This window comes from Lepisma saccharinum, chromosome 25, assembly GCF_977018435.1.
Source record: "Lepisma saccharinum chromosome 25, izLepSacc3.1, whole genome shotgun sequence".
NCBI classification, from domain to species: Eukaryota; Metazoa; Arthropoda; class Insecta; order Zygentoma; family Lepismatidae; genus Lepisma; species Lepisma saccharinum.
The window spans coordinates 16,656,807-16,680,924 of NC_139253.1; the positions used below are offsets into that span (position 1 = coordinate 16,656,807).

Sequence of the window (24,118 nt, forward strand, 5' to 3'; positions counted from 1 at the left end):
TCAATCTTGTTGGTCCCAACATAGCAAAATGTTATCAGATGTTTCTAGATTTTACATTTTCCTGCATTCTAATTTTTTTTAGATTGGTCCACCGATAAACATAAAAGCGAGGTTCATCTGTATGGGAATGAGGTGACAGAAAGTTGAATTAAATGCTGATAAATGCCTTATGTGCCTGGTTCTAACACGATGAATTAGAATGTTGCTGAAGTTTCTTGTGGGTTCAGGACAAATCTATTATATTTAAATACATTCTAATGTTGCTGATAAATGCAGTGAAATTCCAATTTTACATTTTCACACAAAATACATTCAATCTTGTTGGTCCCAACATAGCAAAATGTTATCAGATGTTTCTAGATTTTACATTTTCCTGCATTCTAATTTTTTTTAGATTGGTCCCCCGATAAACATAAAAGCGAGGTTCATCTGTATGGGAATGAGGTGACAGAAAGTTGAATTAAATGCTGATAAATGCCTTTTTGCAGGGATCACCTAATTTTAAGAAGAATCGCATTGAGAAGTCTTCACAAGCTGGTCCGCTGCATTTGGCACTCAAAGGTCTGAGCCAAGACCAACTGATCGATATTATCCAGAAGGTGATTGAGAAGAATCCAGATTTGGAGTCTGTGAGTAGTGTTTTTTATTTTTAATAATGGTGCTGTGATAGTATACCTCTAATTTACAGCTGTACGTTTTTTGTACTGCAATTTTTATATGTTATTCACCACAAATGTCTCTAGTAATATGATTTCATATGCATATGATATGTAGGCCTTGCCGTTGCCATGTAATCAAGGGGTCCTGGGTTCGATACCCAGTGGAGGCACATAGTTGTTCGGATCCCACATTAAACCGTAGATCCAGTCCCAATTAATCTTTCTGTGCATAAAGTGGACTTAAAACACCAACTCAAACAAACTCAAGCATATGATATGCAGTATTTCAGGGTTGAAATTAACACTTTTTTCTTTCTTAGGAAATAAGTGCCTCCCTGCCAATCCCTGATCTTCGTCCATTTGAGGAGAAGCTGAATTACCTGAAGAGGAATATTTTTAAATCATTACCAAATTCAAGACTGACTTCCAAAACAGATTCACCAGCATACAGTCGAGCTGCCACACACGTACTGGCGTTCAAGGTATGTAATACATTATAATGTGAATGTGTATCCATTCTTGCTTTTTTTATTAACAATGTGATTGTTCTTGGCAATGTTTCAACATTTAAATATCACAACTTGTACAGTCACGGACACTTCTGGTTTGTAACACTCCCATTAAAATTCAATGAAAACGTTACAAACCAGAAGCATCCGTGACTGTACTAATGTAAGCTTGTGCATATTTTACACCAAAATTTGGAGGATTTCATGAAAAACACATAGTCTTTAAACTAATGTTCCTTCATGAGCACAATCATTCTGCTGTGTTAGGAGTGATGTAAAAGAATTAACGGGCTTCCTACTGATCTGGAAAATTCAGGGACCTCCCTCGCACACTTTTTTATCTGTAGTTTTCTGTAGAGAAACTGAAATCGCATTTTTCTTTTTCCATTAACAAGCTTCTGGCTCTGAGATATTTCATGTCAAAAATTATCTTGTTTTTTATTGTTGTATGTTTATTTCCATCAGTGTGTGGAATAAACATATTTTCACACATGGTTTCATATAAATTATGAGGTCTTCTGACGTTTAACATATTATCTTGTCTAAATGTGCAAATTGTGTGTTAAATTGGTGTATATATATATTTTTATTTATGAATCCCCAGCACCTCTGTTCTTCCTTCTACCTTTTTTTGTAAAGGTAAAGGTTTTTCTTTCTGCATAAATGGTAAGGTTTAGGGGCGTATTTACGTTTTACATATTTAACCTCTTGGCAAGAGAGTTGCCATGCATTTAAATTTCATAAGAAATAGATACTTCAAAAAACAATGCATAAAAAAATAACCAAAGACTTCACTTTCGTTAAACTGTGTATGCTTTTAGAAGGAACATGAGTTCAGCCAATGCACAACCAGTGCTGTTGCCAAACTCACAGCTAGCGGAAGGGAAAGACCGAGAATTCGATGTGTGTCTAATATTCAACTATATGTACGAGGTGTGTTAAAAAAAGACCAAACTTTTGTAATAGCGTGCCAACGGTTGCAGATGGCATGATCTGGCTGCCATGCGCACTAGGGTGTTTCCTTTTGTAAGGCAAAAAATAAAATGTAAATTTTTTGCAGACTTTGCCAAATTTCAAGAAGATTGGGTAATATTCAGAGGTTGCACACTTTGATCAGTTTTGTAAAAGTAGGCAAAAAATAAGATTTTTCAATGTTAATTACTTTTATTGGGAAAACTAGAAATCACAAACTTAAAATAATATTAAAACTAGACACTTAGATTAATTGGTAGTATGATAGGCAAAACATGTGTTATATTAATCAACTTTGAACGATGCAATCCCTTCTTTTGTTCGTTTGGTGACAACTTTTCTGTGATGCTCGACTACCCTCAACAAGAATTGTATTTCTTCTTCGTCCCTGACCGATTCGTTAAACTTTTTTATCAGAGCAATTCCTCTTTCTGTGGTATCATTGACCACCTTAAGAGCGTTCACATGGCTCTTAGAGAATCACTGCAGTATTCTGTCACGTTGTGGATCCCAAACAATTCAAAGAACGTCTTTGTTTTATTATAAACGAAATGGCTCAGGTCTTTTCCTTCAAAAACTAGGTTTTTACGCTCTAATCGTTTCATATCCTTTTTCTTTGCAGGTTTGGTTTCTAAATTTTTAGTCATATTTTCCTTATCAGCCTGAGTAATACGTTCGTCCAAAAAAGCCAATCCTACGTTTGGTTCTGACAGATACCAAAGGTGTCTCTTAGGAACTGTGAGAGCATTTTTTTTGACGTCTGCATCTGGGTAAGTGCTCAGAAGCTGTAGCATATCCAAATCATTCTTTGGAGCCCACCGACTTACAATTACCTCGTGCCAAAAGCGAACATATATGAGGCTGACAAAATGTGCAACCCGTTTCATTCCTTTCAATTCTCGTTGAGGAATATTCGACTGTTAGTGAAGAGGACAATTTTAAGTTCATATATTGCCTTTGCCATCCACCTTGCATGATGCAGAGCCCCTGGGATCCTGAAACTGAAGTCGTTTTGAGACCAACCTCCTAGGTACTGTAACGTGTAGCAGTGTTCACGTTACAAGGATGTATATAAACTTAATATTTTCCTTTGTTTGGTATTTATAATTTTTGGGTGTTAATGGTTAATTACCAAGAAAAGTGAAACACACCTCGTATATAGAGTATACATCCAGATGTTAAATATAAGTTCAAAGAGTTTGTTTCTTTCTGCCAGCAAGCTGAGCTGGAATTTCATTATCGGGGACAACAATGCGAGAAAGCAATCGCTATTGTGTAGAAGCCAGGCAGACTCAACTTTATGTAAACGTTGAAACCGGGGAAAAGACGAAAGATTAGGCTGTCTTCCCCACGCTATATCTGTCGTGTCCCTTGGCGGACAATAATTTAACTAATATCATATTAATCCCTGATTCTTTTACTGCAAGACGGTGTAATCAGAATTTAGTTATGTTAAGGTAAACGAAAGTTATGCCCGCGCAAGACAAAACCTGTATTTAAAGAAATTTTGCTTAACATTTTAACGTTGTAAACATTCTTTCTTTTCTTTGTTGTCTTTTCGCGTGGCCGTTGCAGGGAGAGAGGGGAGTTGGAAGAAGCAATACTCCCTAGTCAAATTAAATGCTGAGTGTAACAATTAAAATTATTTTGCATATTTAATATTCACAAAAGGTTAAAAATAGTAATTTCTGTATGTAGCTAATTATGTTCCTCTTTGATATTTTATTAATATGTATTTTATTGTAATGTAAAATTGAGGTAAAGATAAAAGTTGGTAAATCCTTCACGGCACCGAGAAATCCTATATAAGCAGCGAAGCTCGGTGGCCCGTCCCCTTTGTATTCGAACTCCAGATAAATACGGAACTCGTATAACCGTCTTTTCTTTTCACACCCGAATTTCTGCGCTTACTTCCACGTCGCTACTAGAAATTAGTTTATTCTGGATTACCTTAGGACAATTACTTAGCTCTTCTGGTCAGAAGGCTTATATTCTCTCGATTCTATGCTCCTGGTCAGGAGATATAATTGAGAGGATTGTGATTGTCTTAGGATATACCAGAATTCGGGATCGGTCGATAGACTGTTAGTAGTCAACGTTTGTGTCCCTGGTCAGGGAACACCTTTTTCTTATTCTGTGGTCACGGATTCATTTTCAGTTCTCTGGTCAGAGGCTGAAAAGAGACAAAGGAAGTTGAATACTTAACTGAATATCGACAGAACCTAGTGGGAAAAAGGATTGTCGATTGCTTATAGAATCTTGGTCAAGATCTATAAGTAGATTGAGAATCTTTGACCTAGAATTACGAGGGACCTTACATCGAGGATTGAAGAAACCGGAATAACCCGAACCTTGAGCCGAGGAGACTCAAGCCCCGAAGAGATACTGAGCGTGAAGCCAAGGCTCAATAGACCCATCGAACCAAGTACGATCCAGGGCGGCTCGTTACAAGTGGCGCTGCAACGTTTGGGGCTCGAAGTATATATCTGGTGGTTGTTCAGAAATTACGAAACATCGAGATGGCAACAAGAAAGTCTAAACGCAATTCATTGCCGACGATTGTAGAGGAACACGGAATTTTGCACTTTGATTGTTGCTCCGATCAAGATGAAGATAAGGGGGCATTTAGGTGCATTTCCTGCAACCAGTGGAAGCATTTCGTTTGCGAATTTGAGGCTGAAACCGTGGAAGGGCAAAATTTAGATGTCGTCCGGTGTAAAGGTTGCCAGGGCAATGAAGATGAGAATAAGGAACTTGCTATTGAACTTCCTCCGTGGTTGACAGTTTGGTCCGAAATGGAAAAAAAGGAAAGAAAGAAAGAGAAAGCAGAAGAAGAAAGAAAACGACAAGAAGAAAAAGCAGAAGAAGAAAGAAAGCGACAAGAAGAAAAAGCAGAAGAAGAAAGAAAACATCAAGAAGAGAAAGCAGAAGAAGAAAGAAAACATCAAATCGAGAAGACTGCAGAGGTGAAAGCTCGGAAGGCGGAAGAGAAAGCTAAAAAAAATTGCTGAAGAGAACAGGTGGCAACAGTTCTGGAGTATATTAAGAGAAGAGAAAGCAGAAGAAGAAAGAAAACGTCAAGAAGAGAAAGCAGAAGAAGAAAGAAAGCGACAAGAAGAGAAAGCAGAAGAAGAAAGAAAGCGACATGCTGATAGATCGGAAAATGAAGGAAGAACGGTGGAAACAGCTGCATGAAACTCTAAGCAAGGAACTGTCCCAAAATAATGAGAAGTGGGAGGTACTCCACACAACGCTTACAGTTGAGCGAGAGCGTGAAATGGAAGAAATTACTCGTTCCATGGACACTCTGGGAGTGAGTGTAACCGAGATTAAGGAACAGATGACTGCTTATCTAGGGAAAAATGAGGAAGTAAGTTCTAAGGTTGCTGAGTGCTTCGAGAGGTTAGAGAATTTTGGTGAAGAACTATGTCAAGGAGAAAGTAAGGTTTCCTCTTTTTGTGAAGAGATAAATACTAGTATTTCCAGCTTCCGAGAAGAAGTAACCCACAATATAACCAGCGTTCGTGAAGATATTGATAACATTCCAAAGAATAACACTTGTGTGGCCACCGAGTTACGTCAGCTGAAATTAAACGTGGAACAAAACATAAGCTCCCTGAGAGACAGGCTTCAAGGACTTCACATAGATCCATCTCAGCAGGAAATCGCTGGTAAGTCACCTTATGGCTTTGATAACCATCAGTCAGCTGGAGAGACGTCAGATTACGTTGAGTGTGAGGGTGCACGCGGACCTCCGAGTAAGAGAAAGATCTCGAGGAAGAATAATGTTAGGCCCACAGTGGAAGATCTAATTGTTCGAGGTATGGAAGAAAGAATTAATCACAGTAAAGTTGTGACCTCCATTGGAAACTCTGATGCTGGTAGGTTTGGAAAAACCTCGAAGACAGAAAAAAGTCTGAAGAGACCTTCTTGTGATTCATCTTCGGAGGACGAAAGACCACCAGGAAGGATTCGTCGGAAGAGGCGGAAACCTGGAAGGAACTCAACTCCATCTTCAGATTCGGAATTAGATAAAAAAATCGGAGGACGATATGTCAAATTACCTCGAATATCTGACTTAAATCAACTCCCTAAGTTCAGTGGTAACATTGAAGCTCAAAGTGCACAGAAGTATTTGAAGGAACTAAATGTTAACTTTGAGCTTATGCAAGTTCCAGAGAAATATCGTCTCCAGTTACTATCCAGATTGTTTACCGGACAAGCCGAGCATTGGTTCCAGGCCCATTACGAAGAGTTTAGGGACTACAATGGGTTTTGTAAAAAGTTCACTGCGACATTTGCTTCAGAGGAAGCAAAACAAAGACAATTGGACGTCTTGAGAAATAGAAAGTACACTAAAGGCTCCAATCAAACCATGGAAGAGTATGCGTGGGGAATCTATGCTGGGTTTAAGAATCTTTCTCCAGTACTCATAGAAAGTGAGGTCTTGAATTTGATAATTAAACAGATGTCTTATAAAGTCAGACAACTTTGCCTCGTTAACCCACCAAAGACAATGGAAGAGTTAGCGGCATTCCTGAAGAGATATGAAGTGAATGAGGAGGCCGAAAGCTGGAGAGCAGATTGGTTCAAGAGAAGTGAAGCTGGGAACAGTAATAATGGAAGGTTTAGAAATCAGCCACCAATGCAGAGAAATACAGCAGTAAGACAAGTCGTCCGAGAAAACTACGGACCTGCGGGGAGAAATATTAACAACAACGTCCGTAACCATGAGGAACCAAGGACAGGTAATAATGGTTACCGTCAAACTAGGGAGTTTAGAGGAAGGACGTGGTATAGAAGTCGGCCTAATAGACAAGAACCCAGATCTGATCCCAAGACGAGAGCACCAGAAGGAGGTTAAGTCGAGAGAAGAAGAAACTCAGCATCTCCTCCTCGAAGAAGAGTCTATAATTCTCCTAACCGGCAATTCGTGACTTCAGGATCTCAGACATATGAATCAGAGTTACCGAGGACGTTTGAACAACAACAAGCTGTTGATCAGACTCGTCAGTTCTATTGGAGCGCTCCAGTGGTTCCCACTAACCAAGGTTTAAATGGGAATCTTGCTTAAGTTCCGTTCCGCTTGGGCAAGGAAGTAGTAAGGAACGATTAATATCCAATGGCGACACTTTTAACAGGGCTTACGAAATCCATTACAGCTACTCCTTAACCAAAGTAGAAGAGAAAGCTGTGGAAGAAGGGATTAAGAGGTCTGTTGAATTAACTACTTTCCATAGTACGCCCAAAGTTAAAGCTCAAGTGGCAGACATTCCTGTCGTTTGCTTACTCGACACTGGGAGCGAGGCTTCATTGTTAAATTTCGACATTTGGATGGAACTACTTGAGAAGTACAGGGGAATGAAACTGCAGAAGGATCCAGAAATTCGAATAGTTGGAGTAACCGGTTCGAATCGGATAAGGATTTGTGGGAGAAGGAATATTAGCATTAAATTTAAAGACCAAGAATTGAACACTGAAGTATTTGTGATAAAGAAGTTAGGTGTTGATGTTTTACTGGGCATGCCGTTTCTTAAGCCCTATGGAGCCAATATCTGTTTGTTGGAGAACGAGTTGACACTGCAAAGTAGCTGCACCCCGCTCACTGTTAATATAGATTACGACGGAGGCAAGGAAGCCAGAGTAAACGTCGCTGTGTTGGATAAGTGGAGTGCCAGTGAAGAAAAAATTAGGGAAAAAGTTGAAGAAAGTCAGTTCTTGTCCAAGAGTGAACAGGATAGTTTGTTCCATTTGCTTATGAAATATCACCATGTATTTTCAGAAAGACCTGGCTGTGCTAGAGATGTTCAGTGTGAGATATGGTTGAAGGATTTAGAGCCAGTGTTTAGGAAGCCTTATCCGATCCCTGTTGCCAAGCGTGAAGCTTTAGAAAAGGAACTAAATCTATGGAAGGAATGGGGAGTCATTCAACCTTCGAATTCTGCCTATTTGAATCCTTTAATTGTAGTGGATAAACCTCAAGGACAAATACGCCCATGCATTGATTTTCGCCAGCTCAACAACAAAATGATAGTTCCAAGAAGTTCCGTCGAACCCATCCATGAGTCTTTACAACGTTTCCGAGGATCCAGGTACTTTTCGAGCTTGGATCTCGCGTCTGGCTACCTTCAGGTAAAAATACACCCTAGCCACAGAAAATACACCGCTTTTTCTTATCGAGGTCGCTTATATGAATTTACTCGGATGCCCTTTGGACTTTCGAATGCGGTCAGCACTTTTGTCTCAGTCATGCACAAATATTTTGGTCCAGAGAGTGAGGAGTATCTTACCGTGTATCTGGATGATTTACTTGTTCACTCCAAGACGCTTCTAGAGCATTTACAGCATTTACAATTGGTCATAGAACGATTGAGAGAATGTGGAATGACCATTAAACTAAGGAAATGTGAATTTGTCAAAAAGGAGATTCGCTTTTTAGGGCATATAGTATCAGGAGAAGAAGTAAAACCTGACCCCGCTGGAAATGAAGCCATTTTGAGATTTCCTTGACCGACTTGTAGGAAGGACCTCCGGAAGTTCTTAGGTCTTGCTAATTGGAGAAGAAAATTTTACCCTGGATTAGCACAGGATGTAGAACCCTTAAGTCACCTCCTAAGGAAGGATGTTAAGTGGAGCTGAGGTGAAGAGGAAGAACAGGCGTTCCAGAAAATTAAGATTACGTTAGTTACTACTGGTGCATTGTCTCAGCCAGACTTTAATTTAAGCTTTTGTCTACAGTGCGACGCCTCTGCTAAAGGGCTAGGCTGCATATTGTTCCAAGAACCAGAGGGTGGCGAGAAAATTGTAAATGTTATCCAATATGCAAGTCGAAAACTGAGGAACAATGAGAGACATTATTCCATCCATGAACTGGAGTGTGAGAGTATCATTTTTGGTGTGGAGAAATTTTCAGTTTATCTAAAAGGCCAATCATTTAAAATATACTCGGACCACAAGGGACTCGTCTGGTTAAAAAACTCTCAGGATCTTAATAGCAGGTTAACTAGATGGGCTTTGAAACTACAGGCTTACCAATTCCAGATTATTTACGTCAGAGGAAAGGATAATGAGATAGCTGACACTCTTTCCCGGTATCCTGCGTCCAATTCACCAGAAGGAGATATTCCGAAGACACTTTTTAAGGTGAACTATATTTGGGAAGAAACTGAGGAACTGGAGAAGTGGATTGAAGCTCAGAGGGAGGACTTGTTTTGTCAAAGCATCTTGAGCATCTTGGAAGCTCCAGAAGAGACTGATACCATTACTCAAGGTAGAACTAGGAAGAATTATTGTCTACATGGAGGTTTATTGTTCAGAAGAGTTCAGGGTGAATCCATTATTTGGAAGCTTTGTGTGCCGGCAATATTTGTTTCCCAGATACTTAGAGAAAATCACGATAACCTAGGACACTTTGGCATTACAAAAACCAAAGCAAAAATAAAATATAGATATTTTTGGCCTAAACTATCCGGAGATGTTACTCGGTATGTTAAGGATTGTGAGATGTGTGCCAAGACGAAAATGGATAAGATAAGAATCCTGAGAGAGAAGCTTCACATTTCACCCAAGGATCCTCATGAGATGCTGTCTATTGATATTATAGGTCAGCTACCAACTTCCCATGGGTTCTCCTACATTTTTACCGCCGTTGACATTGGCACGAAATTCGTTTCGGCCTATCCTCTGAGGAGAGCTACATCTCAGGAGATCGTGAACTTATTGGAGAAGACGTATTTTGCTCACTATCCTCGAGTAAAAGTCATCCTCTCAGACCGAGGTACCCAGTTCATTTCGACAACCTGGAGCGAGTATATGAAAAGGAAGGGCATTACTCATGTCTGCACTACAGCCTATCATCCCAGCAGTAATGTGGTAGAGAGAATTAACCAAGAAGTCGTCCGTCTTTTGCGGCTGTTTTGCTACAGAGAGCATACTCGTTGGGCCACCTTCATCAATGATGTGGTTTGGTTACTGAACAACTCCGTCTCCTCTGTTACGGGATATGCTCCTTCTGAACTTTTCTTCAATACAGCCATCCCGGAGGAACCTCATGAAAGGTTTTATTGGCCTGTACCACAGGATGAGAAGACGACTTGGGCTTTTAAATTATATCAAGCTCAAGGGAGAGAAAAAGCCCAACAGAAGAAGAGAAGAGTGAAGAATCAAGGACAAGCATTGATCTTGAAGGAAGGAGATCTGGTCCTAGTGAAGAACTGTAAGCTGAGCTCCAGTCGTCTCCAAACTCTTCGAGGTGTACGTCGGTCCATACATCGCTACCCAGATGAGGGACAACTCCGCACTTCTCTTGCAGCCGTCTACAAAGGAGCCTGTTGATCGGGTTAACTACCAGAACCTAAAGAAGTTCACCTGTTCCCAGGAACGACGGAGAGAAATACTCGGAGAAAGCCAGATTTCTTGTGACTAGTGTGGAACGTCAAGAGTTGTCAGTGAATTGTTTCTGAACATTAAGTGAAGTTTTGAAAATTTTCACAATTTTTCTGTGAAAGAGAAAATTGTTCAAATTTTCTCGTAGGAAGCGGGGCAATTGTAACGTGTAGCAGTGTTCACGGTACAAGGATGTATATAAACTTAATATTTTCCTTTGTTTGGTATTTATAATTTTTGGGTGTTAATGGTTAATTACCAAGAAAAGTGAAACACACCTCGTATATAGAGTATACATCCAGATGTTAAATATAAGTTCAAAGAGTTTGTTTCTTTCTGCCAGCAAGCTGAGCTGGAATTTCATTATCGGGGACAACAATGCGAGAAAGCAATCGCTATTGTGTAGAAGCCAGGCAGACTCAACTTTATGTAAACGTTGAAACCGGGGAAAAGACGAAAGATTAGGCTGTCTTCCCCACGCTATATCTGTCGTGTCCCTTGGCGGACAATAATTTAACTAATATCATATTAATCCCTGATTCTTTTACTGCAAGACGGTGTAATCAGAATTTAGTTATGTTAAGGTAAACGAAAGTTATGCCCGCGCAAGACAAAACCTGTATTTAAAGAAATTTTGCTTAACATTTTAACGTTGTAAACATTCTTTCTTTTCTTTGTTGTCTTTTCGCGTGGCCGTTGCAGGGAGAGAGGGGAGTTGGAAGAAGCAATACTCCCTAGTCAAATTAAATGCTGAGTGTAACAATTAAAATTATTTTGCATATTTAATATTCACAAAAGGTTAAAAATAGTAATTTCTGTATGTAGCTAATTATGTTCCTCTTTGATATTTTATTAATATGTATTTTATTGTAATGTAAAATTGAGGTAAAGATAAAAGTTGGTAAATCCTTCACGGCACCGAGAAATCCTATATAAGCAGCGAAGCTCGGTGACTGTTAGTAGTCAACGTTTGTGTCCCTGGTCAGGGAACACCTTTTTCTTATTCTGTGGTCACGGATTAATTTTCAGTTCTCTGGTCAGAGGCTGAAAAGAGACAAAGGAAGTTGAATACTTAACTGAATATCGACAGAACCTAGTGGGAAAAAGGATTGTCGATTGCTTATAGAATCTTGGTCAAGATCTATAAGTAGATTGAGAACCTTTGACCTAGAGTTACGAGGGACCTTACATCGAGGATTGAAGAAACTGGAATAACCCGAACCTTGAGCCGAGGAGACTCAAGCCCCGAAGAGATACTGAGCGTGAAGCCGAGGCTCAATAGACCCATCGAACCAAGTACGATCCAGTGCGGCTCGTTACAGTACAGGAGTGAGAGTTGTAATAACTCTTTGTAGTCTTCTCTTGGATGACTTCCAACTTTTAGGACATTTTGGATGTAGTTAACCATTTTCACTCGTTGTTCTTCTAGAAAGCCTTGAACGGGACTTTCTTCATCCAGCATTGTCGTATATGACTTCTTATCAAGTGAAGCCCACAGACTTTGGAACTTCCGAAAAATCTGGATGTCAGTACCACTTGATGGTACGCCACAACACTCCTCAAACACTCCATTCAATATTAGTTCATGGGTGTGATGACGGCAAGCCAACCACAACAATGTTCGTCCGAATTTCCTTTCAATTCTGGTACATGCCCCTTGAATCAGTCCTGTATTAGATGCTGTAGTATCAAAACACATACCGATGATATTGTCACGTAGCCCAAAGCGGTCCACTTCCCGAATAACTACTTCAGCCATCTGCTCACCTGCGCTTTTCAGGGCAACAGGCACGCCAAGAAAATGCTCAAAATCTTTGCCAGTCACTAGAACTGCAACTCTATGTTCCAAAGTTTTGACACTCCCATGGGCAACTGAGGGCAACAGTTTACTATCCCAATGCAAGACCAAATGAGGAGGATTTTCAAAGAGAGACTCTTTGATTTTCTTTCCCATTTTACTTCTATTGATCTCCCGAGCTCGGTAAACGGTAGCTGGAGATACGGAAATTTTTTAAACATCGTGGCCAAGGATATTTGCAGTTGCTATAAATGAAGTACTTGCTTGTCGAATAGACAGCTGTTCTCGATCCCAAGTAGACGTGAGTGTCTGATCAAGAGGTTCTAATCTAGGACTTGAACGTATTTTTTTCGTTGCTGGAGGCGAAAACTCGGCCTCTTCGTCACTAGGTGCTGATGATGATGAAGATGAGCCTTCCAGTATAACTGTCTTATTGATTTCAGCGATAGCTTTGTAATGTTTATTCTTATATCAATCATTTGTGTCTTCTTTTGTACACTTCTTATTTTCAAGGCGAAAACCTTGTCTACTCCACTCATTGACGAACTCATACGATCTTCTCTTTGTGACCTAAGAAATTCTTTATCTTCTTGTGATACGCTAGTCATGTCCATCACATTTTGCCGAGAAATGTCAAATAACTCGACGAGATCACCTTTCCAAATCTGCCGTTTCACATTTGCTTTATCCGCGTTTCTCGATTTCTCTTTACCCAGATTTTGGTATTCTTTGTACAGCTTCTGTATACCAGCACGGATATTCTCCTCCGTCTTAACAGGGATATTTGCTTTCCTCCACACTTCCTGTAGTTTAGTACTGGTAGATTTAGCAGCATCCGAAAGTGTTTCTTTCATTTCCTTGTGATGGTAAATAAAAACTAAAAGTACTTTTTCCTTGAAGGGAGCCGAGCTCCTAAAAACTCACCACTAGGCACCTTTTCTAGCAGCCAAATTTCTCTTTCAGTTCCCATTTTAAAGTTCAATTACCTGCACAAGATAAAAGAAATACATGAGAAGCCCATTAGTACAAAGCACTTCAATATTAGAAATTTCACTAGTTTGAGATAAAAGTGATCAATGTGTGCAACCCCTAAATATTATCCAATCTTCTTGAAATTTGGCATATATATCTTTTACACGACAGAGACTCGGGGCGTAAGCAAAGTCATATGAAAATCACATCTTTGGAAAAATGAAATACCCTAATGCGCACCTAGCGGCATATCTTGGTAAGAGATCCCTTTTACTGGGTTCCGATCTATGCATTAGTTGTCTAGTAGCAGCCAATTGAGTGAGGTTGTACACAAGTGGCTCGTCAGATTAGTGACAACAACAATGAAAGAGTTGGAGGAACAACGCGTTTGTGTGAAATTTTGCGTAAAACCTTTACGGAAACATTCCAAATGCTTAACCAAGCATACAGGGATAACTGCATGAGCCGAACGCAGTGCTATGATTGGTTTAACCACTTTAAGGAGTGCAGAAGTTTGATTCCCGAAGATCGAAGGGCTGGGCGACCTTCCACGTCAACAGACGACCAAAATGTTGAGATTGTTTGCGCCGTGATTCGTGAAAATCGTCGTTTAACTGTCCCATGAGGTTGCTGAAGAAGTTCGCATAAGTGTGGGATTCTGCCATAAAATCCTGACATGCATCGCGCCAGTGCAAAATTCGTTCCACGTTTGTTGACAAGATGACCAGAAGCAGAATCGAGTTCAAATCTGTCAGGAACTGTTTTCAAATGCAGACGAAAACTTTCTCAAGAACATTGCAACAGGAGATGAGACATGGGTTTACAGATACGATGTGGAAACAAAGAGGCAGTCTTCACAATGGGTGGGGAAAGGGTCAAAGAATGCGAAGATGACTCGGTCAATAATCAAGTTGATGATGGTTGTGTTTTGTGATTGGAAAGTCATTGTGCACGATTAATTTTAATAATAAAAGTATCATCATACATTTGAGGGACTTGTTTAGCATGCAATGACCCCTTCTAAATTGTATTTGTGGATACATACTTGAATGTGTTCCAACTGCATTGTCAATTAATACATTTTTTTCTTCAGAAATGTGTAGTTGACCAAGGAAAGCAACTGGTGGAAAGCCAACACTGGCAATCTGTTATGGATTACGTGTTCCTAGCTTGGTCATACGTGCGGAGTACTCCACTCTGGGACAATCCACCCCACAATGCTGCCAGAAAGCAGTGCTTCAAGACTTTGGTTTCTCAGTGTATAGCAGCCCTGAAGAAAGGGACATGGAGTCAGGAGGAATTGCATGACATAGAAGAAAAGTAAGTACAGTTGGAAATGACATGTATATAGAGTGATAGGCCTAAAGAGTTTCATTATTCTGGATGTTAAGCAAATTCATAGTTCCCATTTACTTTCCACCAATATTGTGTGCAAACAAAAAAAATGTATTTTTTTTAATGTTCTGATGGAATTCGTGAACACTTTCGAGCAAAACTTTAAGTTGATGCTTATAACTCATCGTAATAGATGAATAATAGTTTTTCCTGTAGTTTACGGTTATTACAAGCATAAGGAAACAGTTTTTCTTTGTGATGTTTCAGGAGAACACATGCTCCTTTCATCAGACATTTATAAACTGATTATTAACTGTTTTCTTATGCTTGTAATAACTGTAAACTACAGGAAAATAATTATATCATCACTTGGAAATATTAATTAATATTTTGAACAACTTTTAATTGTTACTATTTTCAAGCATCGCTAAGAGTATTGGTTCAAAGTGGTATTGGCTCTTTGCTATGGAATAATCATGAACATTCCACAACTTATATCACTTTATATGTTTATAATGTTTGTTCCAGTTATACTGCAAGTATTGTGGGGAGGTGAACGTAGTTTGGTTGCTTTGTTATAGTACAGTAGAATCTTTATTTCATTTTTCAGTAGATAAAGGTGTAAAAACACCAAATCTGTGAACATAAAATCTATCCCTTGTGTGTCACAACTCATAAGCTACTTCATATAGCTATTTCAACACACTGCCTGTGTCATTGAGCATCAATATAGTTTTCTTAATGTATTTCACACAATTTACTTACACCCCCATGTTTGCTGGTACTACTTATTCTCGTTTCCACCACTCTGTTCAGGATGACTTGAGGATGTCAAGAGTAATACACTCTTTGTTTGAATTTTTATATTTCATTTGTTTTCAGTAATTTTGAATAAACTTGGATTAGCATGCAACGTTGAAAGCTTAGCATTCATATATTAGTATGTTAAAGCATTTCCTGACAATGTGTTAACACTAGAACCGTGGTTTTGACCCAACTGCTATTTCTTTATTTTCCCACTTCTTTGTGTTTGAACCTGGAGTGCTATAATTGCTTGACTTTTCAATAAAAGTCAATAACAAACAAGTAATTTCACTTTTCGGGTGTCAACCCCCCCCCCCCTGAAAAAATCCAGATTTACCTAGAACTGCAGTTGGGTCACTTAAGACCCACTACTCCCATTTCGTGATTATCAATTGAGGGATGAAATAATAATCTCTTATGTATATTACGTGTTTTATTTGAAACACAGAGTACTTTCATATGAAATACGAAGGACAACATAGAGCATTGTTTAGTTTTACAGGTTGATGTCACATAATGAACACACACAATAGTTTTTGGCTGTGCACTTTTTGCAAATGATTTTCTTTACTTGACACTGTGAGCACTCTTCTTGTCTCACTGGAATCTCATGAGGGATAGTGTTGCGGAAGTTTGCCATCCTCGTTGCTTCATATTATGAGCAAGCTCCTCCCCTAGTTGTAGAAGGAAGTCTATTCGATTCAATTTCTTCTCATTCAATGCATTGTACACAACCCATGCATTTATTCCTGCCAAGTCCAAGAAGTTATAGAACGTGTGAACTGTCCAGCGGCTGGATGGTGCTTTCACGGAGTGTTAGCGGGTCATCTGATCCACCACATCAACTCCATATTTGGAGTTATAAAATATTACTGTGTCAGGTTTCTTTTTTTTTACCAGTGTCAATTTGAATGTCAGGATGCATAGTGCTGAGAATGAGAACATTTTTGTTGGTGTTTCCCTGATAGATTGTCAAAGACGTATCATTCTTCTTCAGCACCACTGTACTGTATAAATTATCTTTTACAATCTTTACACAAACTGGTATAGCCCTACGAGCTCTGTTCATGGTAGCAAGACTTGGGGCATTTGCTTTCAAAGTTTCAGAGAGAGACAAGGAGGTGAAGAAGTTGTTGCAGGTTACATTTCTTTCCTTCTTCAAATAAGGTTCCATCAACCTCTTTACAACAAAATCACCAAGGTGCTCATTATTTGGCCTAGTATCTTTTCCTAGGTACGGGAAAGCATTTACTATATACTTTGATTATTTGTCTACGGCCATCCAATATTTCTACCCATACTTATCTGGTTTGGATGCCATGAGCTGCGTAAATCTGCATCGGCATTTAGAATGGAAGAGCTGCTCATGAATGGTTGTTTATATGCTCCAGGTATATAGCTACATTGTGCATTTGCAATGAACTCTACCAGATTTCTGAAACCAACGCAAATGTGTCTTCTTTCAGTTTTTCCGATCTTGTGGATCTGATATCAAATCTCAAGAAATGCATTATTTCCCTGAAGCTGTCACCAGACAAAATGCAAGCAGCATTCCGATAGCGTGATTATTGAGATATGACTAAGAGCTGTTGTAGAACTTGGCTCTCCTACCTGCAGTGCAGCCAAGGAGATGTTGCCAGATCATGCACAAAACATGATATTTTATATATATGGAGAAACAACAGTAAACGAATCTGATGCTGCACCAAGAAAATACGTTAACACACTATTTTCAATGGCGGGTCAAATATGACCCATCCGCAGTTCTAGGGGGTAGCTGAATTGAACAGTTCTAGTGTTAAATTGTCTAGAAAGTTTCTTGAAGTAACTGGAAATCATAGGAAAGTTTGGTTTGTGGGAACCCAGAACTAAAACTTGCATATTCATCAACAGGCATCGTTTTGTGATTGCATTGTGATATTTATTTTCCTTGTTCCAGGTTAGAAACCTGCAAAGCTGACAGTGAGGATGTTTTACCATGTTTGAAACAATTGAATTCATTGAAGAAAAAGCAACTATGATACATTACTGTGATTTCCAAGGCATTTTGAATGTTAGATGCATTCCACTGGCATTCATAATGAAAATTTGTTATGAAGCATCGTGACGACGAACCCATCAGTATTTTCTAATACACATAGTGATAAAGGAATTTGAATGTTAGGATCATAGGTTTTTTTGTTAATTTCATTAACCCAAATGTATTTTAATTATTTCATTTTCGATCATAAGTTATGTAAGTGCAAAATATGCTGGACATGCAAAAAGTATATCAAGTTCTAGTTTGTAATAATGAAAGAAACATTTTCATGTTATAGTGTGTGAATAATTTTAAGTGGCATCTTTAACAGTTGTATTGCTTGTAGTGAGAGTATACTAGAGCAACGAACAAACATGACAGTTTGCAAGAATGAAACAGTCATTCTTTAGCATTCATGATTTCAACTTAAGAATATTACGTGTACTATGATTTTTTGTGTTAGTACACTTTGCCTATGTTCTTGGTTGATTGGTTTTGTAGATAAAAATTGTTGACATTTCACTTAAAATTGAAAGTGAAATTCTGAATAGAAAAGTTGTTGAATTGTGTGTAAGTGAGGATGTTGAGTACAATTGAAAATACATAGAATTCGAAGAGCAATTTTCTGCCGGTATTGGTTTCTACTAGATATCTCACATTTATAGTGGTGGATTCAAAATATTGTAGATTATTAACAGAAAATATGATTTTCTTGCCATATTCTTACATTGCAACTTCAAGTCAATATTTTTGGAGTTATGTGATATTTTATAGATCAATCACATGCAAAGTAATTTGGAATGTCAGATCATAAACTTTTTTTTTATGTATGGAAGATTCAAGTGAAAGCATAGGCACTTTTAGAGCAATGGTTCAGTGTATGAAATAATAAACATACAGATTATTAAATAATGTTAAATTTTACTATTCCATTTTAAATACTGCTATAAACAGCAGTCTTGTTCATTGTAATGTGATCTTTTTATTATGTAACCTCTAACATGTTGTGATGTTACCCATAAATACCGTTGAATTTTATTGATCATAATAGTGAAACAAGCGTTGTTACATTTATTGTTGAGCAGTTTTTTGAACAGTTTGTGATCATGCCTTTCAGAAGTTTACTTTGATGAAGATCTTCCATCAGTCAGTTCACATGTCAAACTTACGCACAATTTTGGGGTACTCCCTTCACTTGCCTTTTGCTCCTGGCCAGCTGTTTCCTTAGGAAGTTCATAAGCAGATTCCACTTGGTCACCACCTGAGCTCTCCTTAGAATGATCACAATAGGTGAATTAAGTTGTCATTAACTTTATCTTGACCAGCTCTTGCTGCAATCCAAGCTGAAGTTATCCATGATGTTTGGAATGCTCAGAGACTTACTCTGGACAACTGGTTTTGGGGCATCTTGAAAGTTATTTCTTCATCTGATGAAGGGTATGGAAATTAGTTAGTACTACAGGGAAGCTGGATGCTAAATAGTGAAGAGGCAGTTGTACTATGGATATGCAAAATCTGAGGAATAAGAGTCCATTTCTTTAAAATATTAATTTTTTCTTGTATAATCCAGATGCAGCTTCGTTAAAAAATATAAACAGGTTTATATATTTCTGGTTTTAATGTTTCAAGTTGGCTCTCCAGTTTGTGGAAAATGTGAGGTTTCATCTCAACTTGTTAATTTGTGTTTATACTTCATTTATAATTTGCAAGTGCCTTAAATGGTACAATATACTTGTTAAATATGCAAAGCTATAACTGCAATGTGTCTTTCTTATGACAAAAACAATACCAAAAACACTGTATCAATATTTTTTTAAAAATCTTTTTAACTTCATATTTTCTCTATGTACTCTACATTAAGATGGAAGTTTAGTGTAGTATAGAGGAATTAACTTAGCTGCAGGGAGTCAAATCCAAATATTATATTCCATGAATTGAAATTGTGAATAATAGTTCATTCCCAAGAATATGGTTTGTCATTTTCCTTCCATTGTAATAGAAGTTGCAGCACAAACTTTTTAAGGAGAGTACAAATCACATGTTTTGAAAACGTGTGTTAGTATTAGTCAAGTAATTGTATATGATATTGTGCTCAGGTTTTTTGTATTTTTTTAATGAAGTATTTATTTTATACTGATTACTGATCGTAGTAGTGACTAGCTTTTGTAGTTTAGTAATAAATTCTTCCTCTCACACCTGAAGTTTTCTTTTGTATTTAGAATTATTGTGTAATAGAACAACATTTTGTGCACTTGCCTTTAATATCCCTCTTAGCTGGTCTGTAATAATAATATTTTTACCACAAATTTTACACTTTATGTATAGGGCCATTCAAATGAAACACCTTGATAACTCAACATTTTTAGTTCAAAATTCATTTACATAATATGTAAAGTATTCACAATGTCTGTTCAACACTTCCCGTGTTGGAATCACATGTTGTCAAAAACTCGATTCAGTTTCACGGTTGACAGTTGCAGCAAATTGTCCCATCTTCTGCCCCAGTTTGCCTAGTTTTCTTGGAGCTTGTTTAAGGACTTTTTGCTTCAGAAGTGTCAAGTTAAAATAATCTTTGTACTGCACGAAAGGTTGGACAGCAAATCAGGTTGCTGTTCAATCAGAAGACCAAGCTGTTTTGTTTCACAATGCTTGTCAATGTCTGGCACACTTGGATTTTATGGGGAAATATGTGTAAATTTTGTAGTAAAATAGGCCACACTGTTGTCACCAACATGCCAGTCTCAACTGATCGCCATAAAGATATATTTTGTGGGATGTTGACAACAGCTTGACACACTTCTGCAACACATGCCAGTGTTCTGACTGTTTTAGGGGATGTGACCTTGCACATTACCGGTCTCATTAAACTGCTTCACACATACCATCTAATTGATATTGGATCTTGTGCCCATGCACATTGGTATAGATCCACCAACTTATTTGAAACCCTGGCCAGAAACAAGTGGCGCTAGTGTCGAATGTTTAGGAGGGGAGTTCGGGAACTCTGGGGCAAGGGAAGGGATGGTAGAAACACGTGTTTTCCCCCCTGTGTTGCCAAATCTAGAAGTGGGCGTGTGCCGTGAAAGGTTTGCAAGTAAACAAATATGCAGGCCGAATATTAAGTTTCGTTTCTAGACGTGGTAATTCAAATAACATAGCATAAGAGAGAGGAGGGAGGGGGACACTAAAGTTAAAAACGCCTGCTGTGTCGCAGAAGGATATCAACAATTTAAACACAAAAGATTAATATTCTAAATTATGTAAACTAAAAAAAAAATTATGTAAAAAAAGAGAAAAAAGCATGAATCCAAGTTTCATCAATGTAAACAACAGGCCTCCCTTCGTTGCGGAATCTGTTGATCGCAAGAAGATATCTTGCTCTCCAAACCACAATGTTGCTTCGTTCAACCAGAGCTAAGCGAGAGTTTCTACATTTTTTAAATGTAAAGCCTATTTGTTTCATAATTTTCCGTAATGTTTCTCGCCCCCCCCCCCCCCCCCCCCGATAATTAATTTCTTCCTTAGCAATAGCTAAAAGTTTCAATATTGTAGGAACTTCTCTTTTCACTACGTATATTTCATGGACAATTTCTGGTCAGGGGTTTGTAAATCTTTTTTCTCTCTTTTCATTTTTTAAGCAATGACTCCGACCGTCCCGTTAGATATTTTGATTTGATTTGATTTAGATTATTTTACTTCACGTTTTGTGCCTCTTGGCTAATTTGCGAAGATGGGCATGAGTGATGAAATGATGAAATTGATGAAAGGACATTCACAAACAACCAAGCCCGACCGGGATTCGAACCCGGGACCCTTGGCGTTGCAGCGCCCGTTAGATATACTGCTCTCTTTAGGGGTCGATCGCGAGGATAATTCCACCCTTCTCTTTTCTCTTCTTCACACTTCTCGATGATTCGTAGTAGCAAATTTCGCTCACTGCTGTGCACAACTTTCGACACTTTACACTTACTCAAAAACACATCTACGCACATCAACAACACTCCTCGAATTCTTGAAGAGAGTAAAATTAGCAACACTGTGTCAGCGGAAGTGGGAAGGTCCTTGCCTGACCAGCGCCAGAGCAAATACCGGGGGTGAGAGAAGGGGGTGGGGGAGGCCGGTTAGTTCGCATATTTTCCGAGGTTTCAGAAAGCTTGGTGGATCTATACGCGTGCTTTCATTGGACTTCGATTGATGATTTGGACTCAATGTGTCGGGTAATGACATTCTTTTTAATGTTCCAAGAGACAACTTATGTAAGACTTGAAGTTTTCCTGGCGACGAATGATGAAAAGATTCTCTCTGGTTACCGACCAGGTGATTTGTGGAAATGATTCCAAGCTTTCGAGAGCTGCTACCCTGAAGATGAAAGTGACGTTAGTTCTCGAAATTTGAAATCTTTTCCACAACACCTAGTCGATAGCCAGAGAGATTATTTTCATCAGACAACTTGCGGTCTGCCATTGTTGCATTTTCCTGATTGTGTCAGCTTGAAATGTGTGAGGGACATACTGAAAGTAATGAGCAACAATTTTTCAAAAATCGGAATCCATCAATGCACGTAAACTAAGTAAATCATCGCAAAATACAGACTTGTCTGAATGTGTCGAGATAGTGTAGTGTGTAATTAGCCTCGATCACATGAGCGCAGGCAGTTAGTTGTTTCACAATGGCTGACAGTGATGTTTTGTTTTGACGTGCTGTGTTCGAATTATTTGTTAATGAGAATTCCTGCTGCTGAAATTCAGAATAGACTTCATCGTGAGTATGGAGATGTATGCATGGGTGCTAGCATTGTTAGAAGATGGGTAAAACTTTTTAAGATGTAAACACTAGTATCAAAGATCAGCCTCAGATCGGTCACCCACGAACTGCCTCCATGGAACCTAACATGAAATCACAAAGTGCAGGGAAAAAACACCCACTCAAGAACTTCTTTAGAGATATCGCATGAAAGCGATGATTTTTTGTTGGGTATTGCAACTGGTGGTGAAAGATGGTTCATTGTTATGAAGCAGAAACAATGCAGCAGAGCATGGAGTGCCACCATTCGACGTCTGTGGCAAAAAAGAAAGCAGTGTCATCTGCTGGCAAAGTTATGGGCACTGTCTGCTGGGTTCACCAGTATGGAAGATAGGGGTTGCTACGCATCTGGAAAACAGGGAATTTTCTTGCATTTTGGAGTTTGCAAGATGAACAAGCACTTCACTTCCACTTCTGGATTCAGTTCTTGTGATTCCACTCCCGAAAAAGATTCAGTTTAGAAACTTGTTTCTTTCGTTCTTATGATTCTCAGTCTTGTGCAAAATTATGGTTACTTCAAATTTGTGTAATATATTATCACTTTTATAATGCTAGATTTTAGAAAGAATATCAAAATGAAACTTGCAGTCCAGATATCTGATTGATAACTAAAGTACATTGACAATGACATAATTATCGAAAGGTTAGTGAAGAGACTATTGTCTATTATTTTATAGATCTTAGTCTTGTTGGCATATCCTATAGAATTCCTATATGCAACAAAAATTTCTCCGGATGCTGTGTACTTATAAATGTAAGCAAGAAAGCAGTATTTTCTATGACATTAATTAAAAATTGTGTATGGTTTATGAACTTTTTTAGCTTTTTATGCATATATTTTGGAGATCTGTTAATGGTGAAATAATGTACCTCTGTTACCTTAGCCTGAAGGCTAGATGCACCATGTTCTTGTGTGTGTGGAATAAAAATTGCTAAGAAAAAAGTTAAGTGAATATTCAAAATAAATAATGCATTATATATTTAATTGAAAAATGCAAGGTTCAGAAGAAAAAACATGATGATAACATGTCTGGAAAAATTTCATTTTTGGACTGGAAAACCTGGAAATTGGGAATTTTGCAATCAAAAAATTATAGCAACCCTGAAAATGGGGTGAAAAGTACCTCACCTCCCTACAGTCCCGATATTGCACCCTCTTACTATCGTCGTCGGTTTTGTGAAGGCACAGTTGAGGAGGCCAGTCATACAGAAAGTAGTGTGTAAGTCTGCAAGCAGCTGGAACGGAGTTCTATGGTAACTCAAGCTTCTAGAAAGGAAATGTGTGCAAATGAAATAGAGTTTCATGTGGTGTGTTTTTCTTTAATAAAACCAAATGTCAGTTCATTAAAAATTGTTGCTCATTGCTTTCAGTATGCCCCTCGTAAAAAAAAAACCGTTAAATTTTGAACTATGCTAATTTTGACAACTTGTTTTTCCTGTGGGATGAAAATAATAGTGATTATTTTTTTCAGGGCATTTCATTTGAAAGACCCTAAGTAATAGCATAATATACGGTTTGTATTATTATCTATGGGTGCGTTCCGAAAGTCTTAACGAAACGAACGCATTCATTATTCAACAAAAATAACTGCTGCTGAATCTGGTGAAACCAGTTATTTTTAGGGGTGTACGGGACGGTCGGGACGGGAAATGTTCAATCTTTGCCGAAGCTCTGGAAATCTCGAATTCTACAAGTCATTTTCACTTTAAGTGATTGTTTTTGCATTTCTGGTACAAAAACTAACAATTTTCGATATGTTCCAGACATTTGCAATACAGAAAACGTCGAGAATTAACGATTTTTTAAAAATTACTATTCGGTATTTCCCGACTGCTTGGGATCCCGAGAAGTCGGGAATTC

The 24,118-nt window shown here is 38.4% G+C and overlaps 1 protein-coding gene across 1 annotated transcript in view; it reads left to right on the forward strand.

The window, feature by feature from the left end:
- Nucleotides 1–19,655, forward strand: part of LOC145978659 (uncharacterized) — a 28,974-nt gene extending 9,319 nt beyond the window's left edge. The window contains exons 4-7 of the mRNA XM_083111421.1: nt 489–629; nt 980–1,141; nt 14,389–14,615; nt 17,374–19,655. Coding sequence (XP_082967547.1) covers nt 489–629; nt 980–1,141; nt 14,389–14,615; nt 17,374–17,455 — 612 coding nt within the window. The 3' untranslated portion in view covers nt 17,456–19,655. The remainder of the gene's footprint in view (nt 1–488; nt 630–979; nt 1,142–14,388; nt 14,616–17,373) is intronic.
- The last annotated feature ends 4,463 nt before the right edge of the window (nt 19,656–24,118 follow it).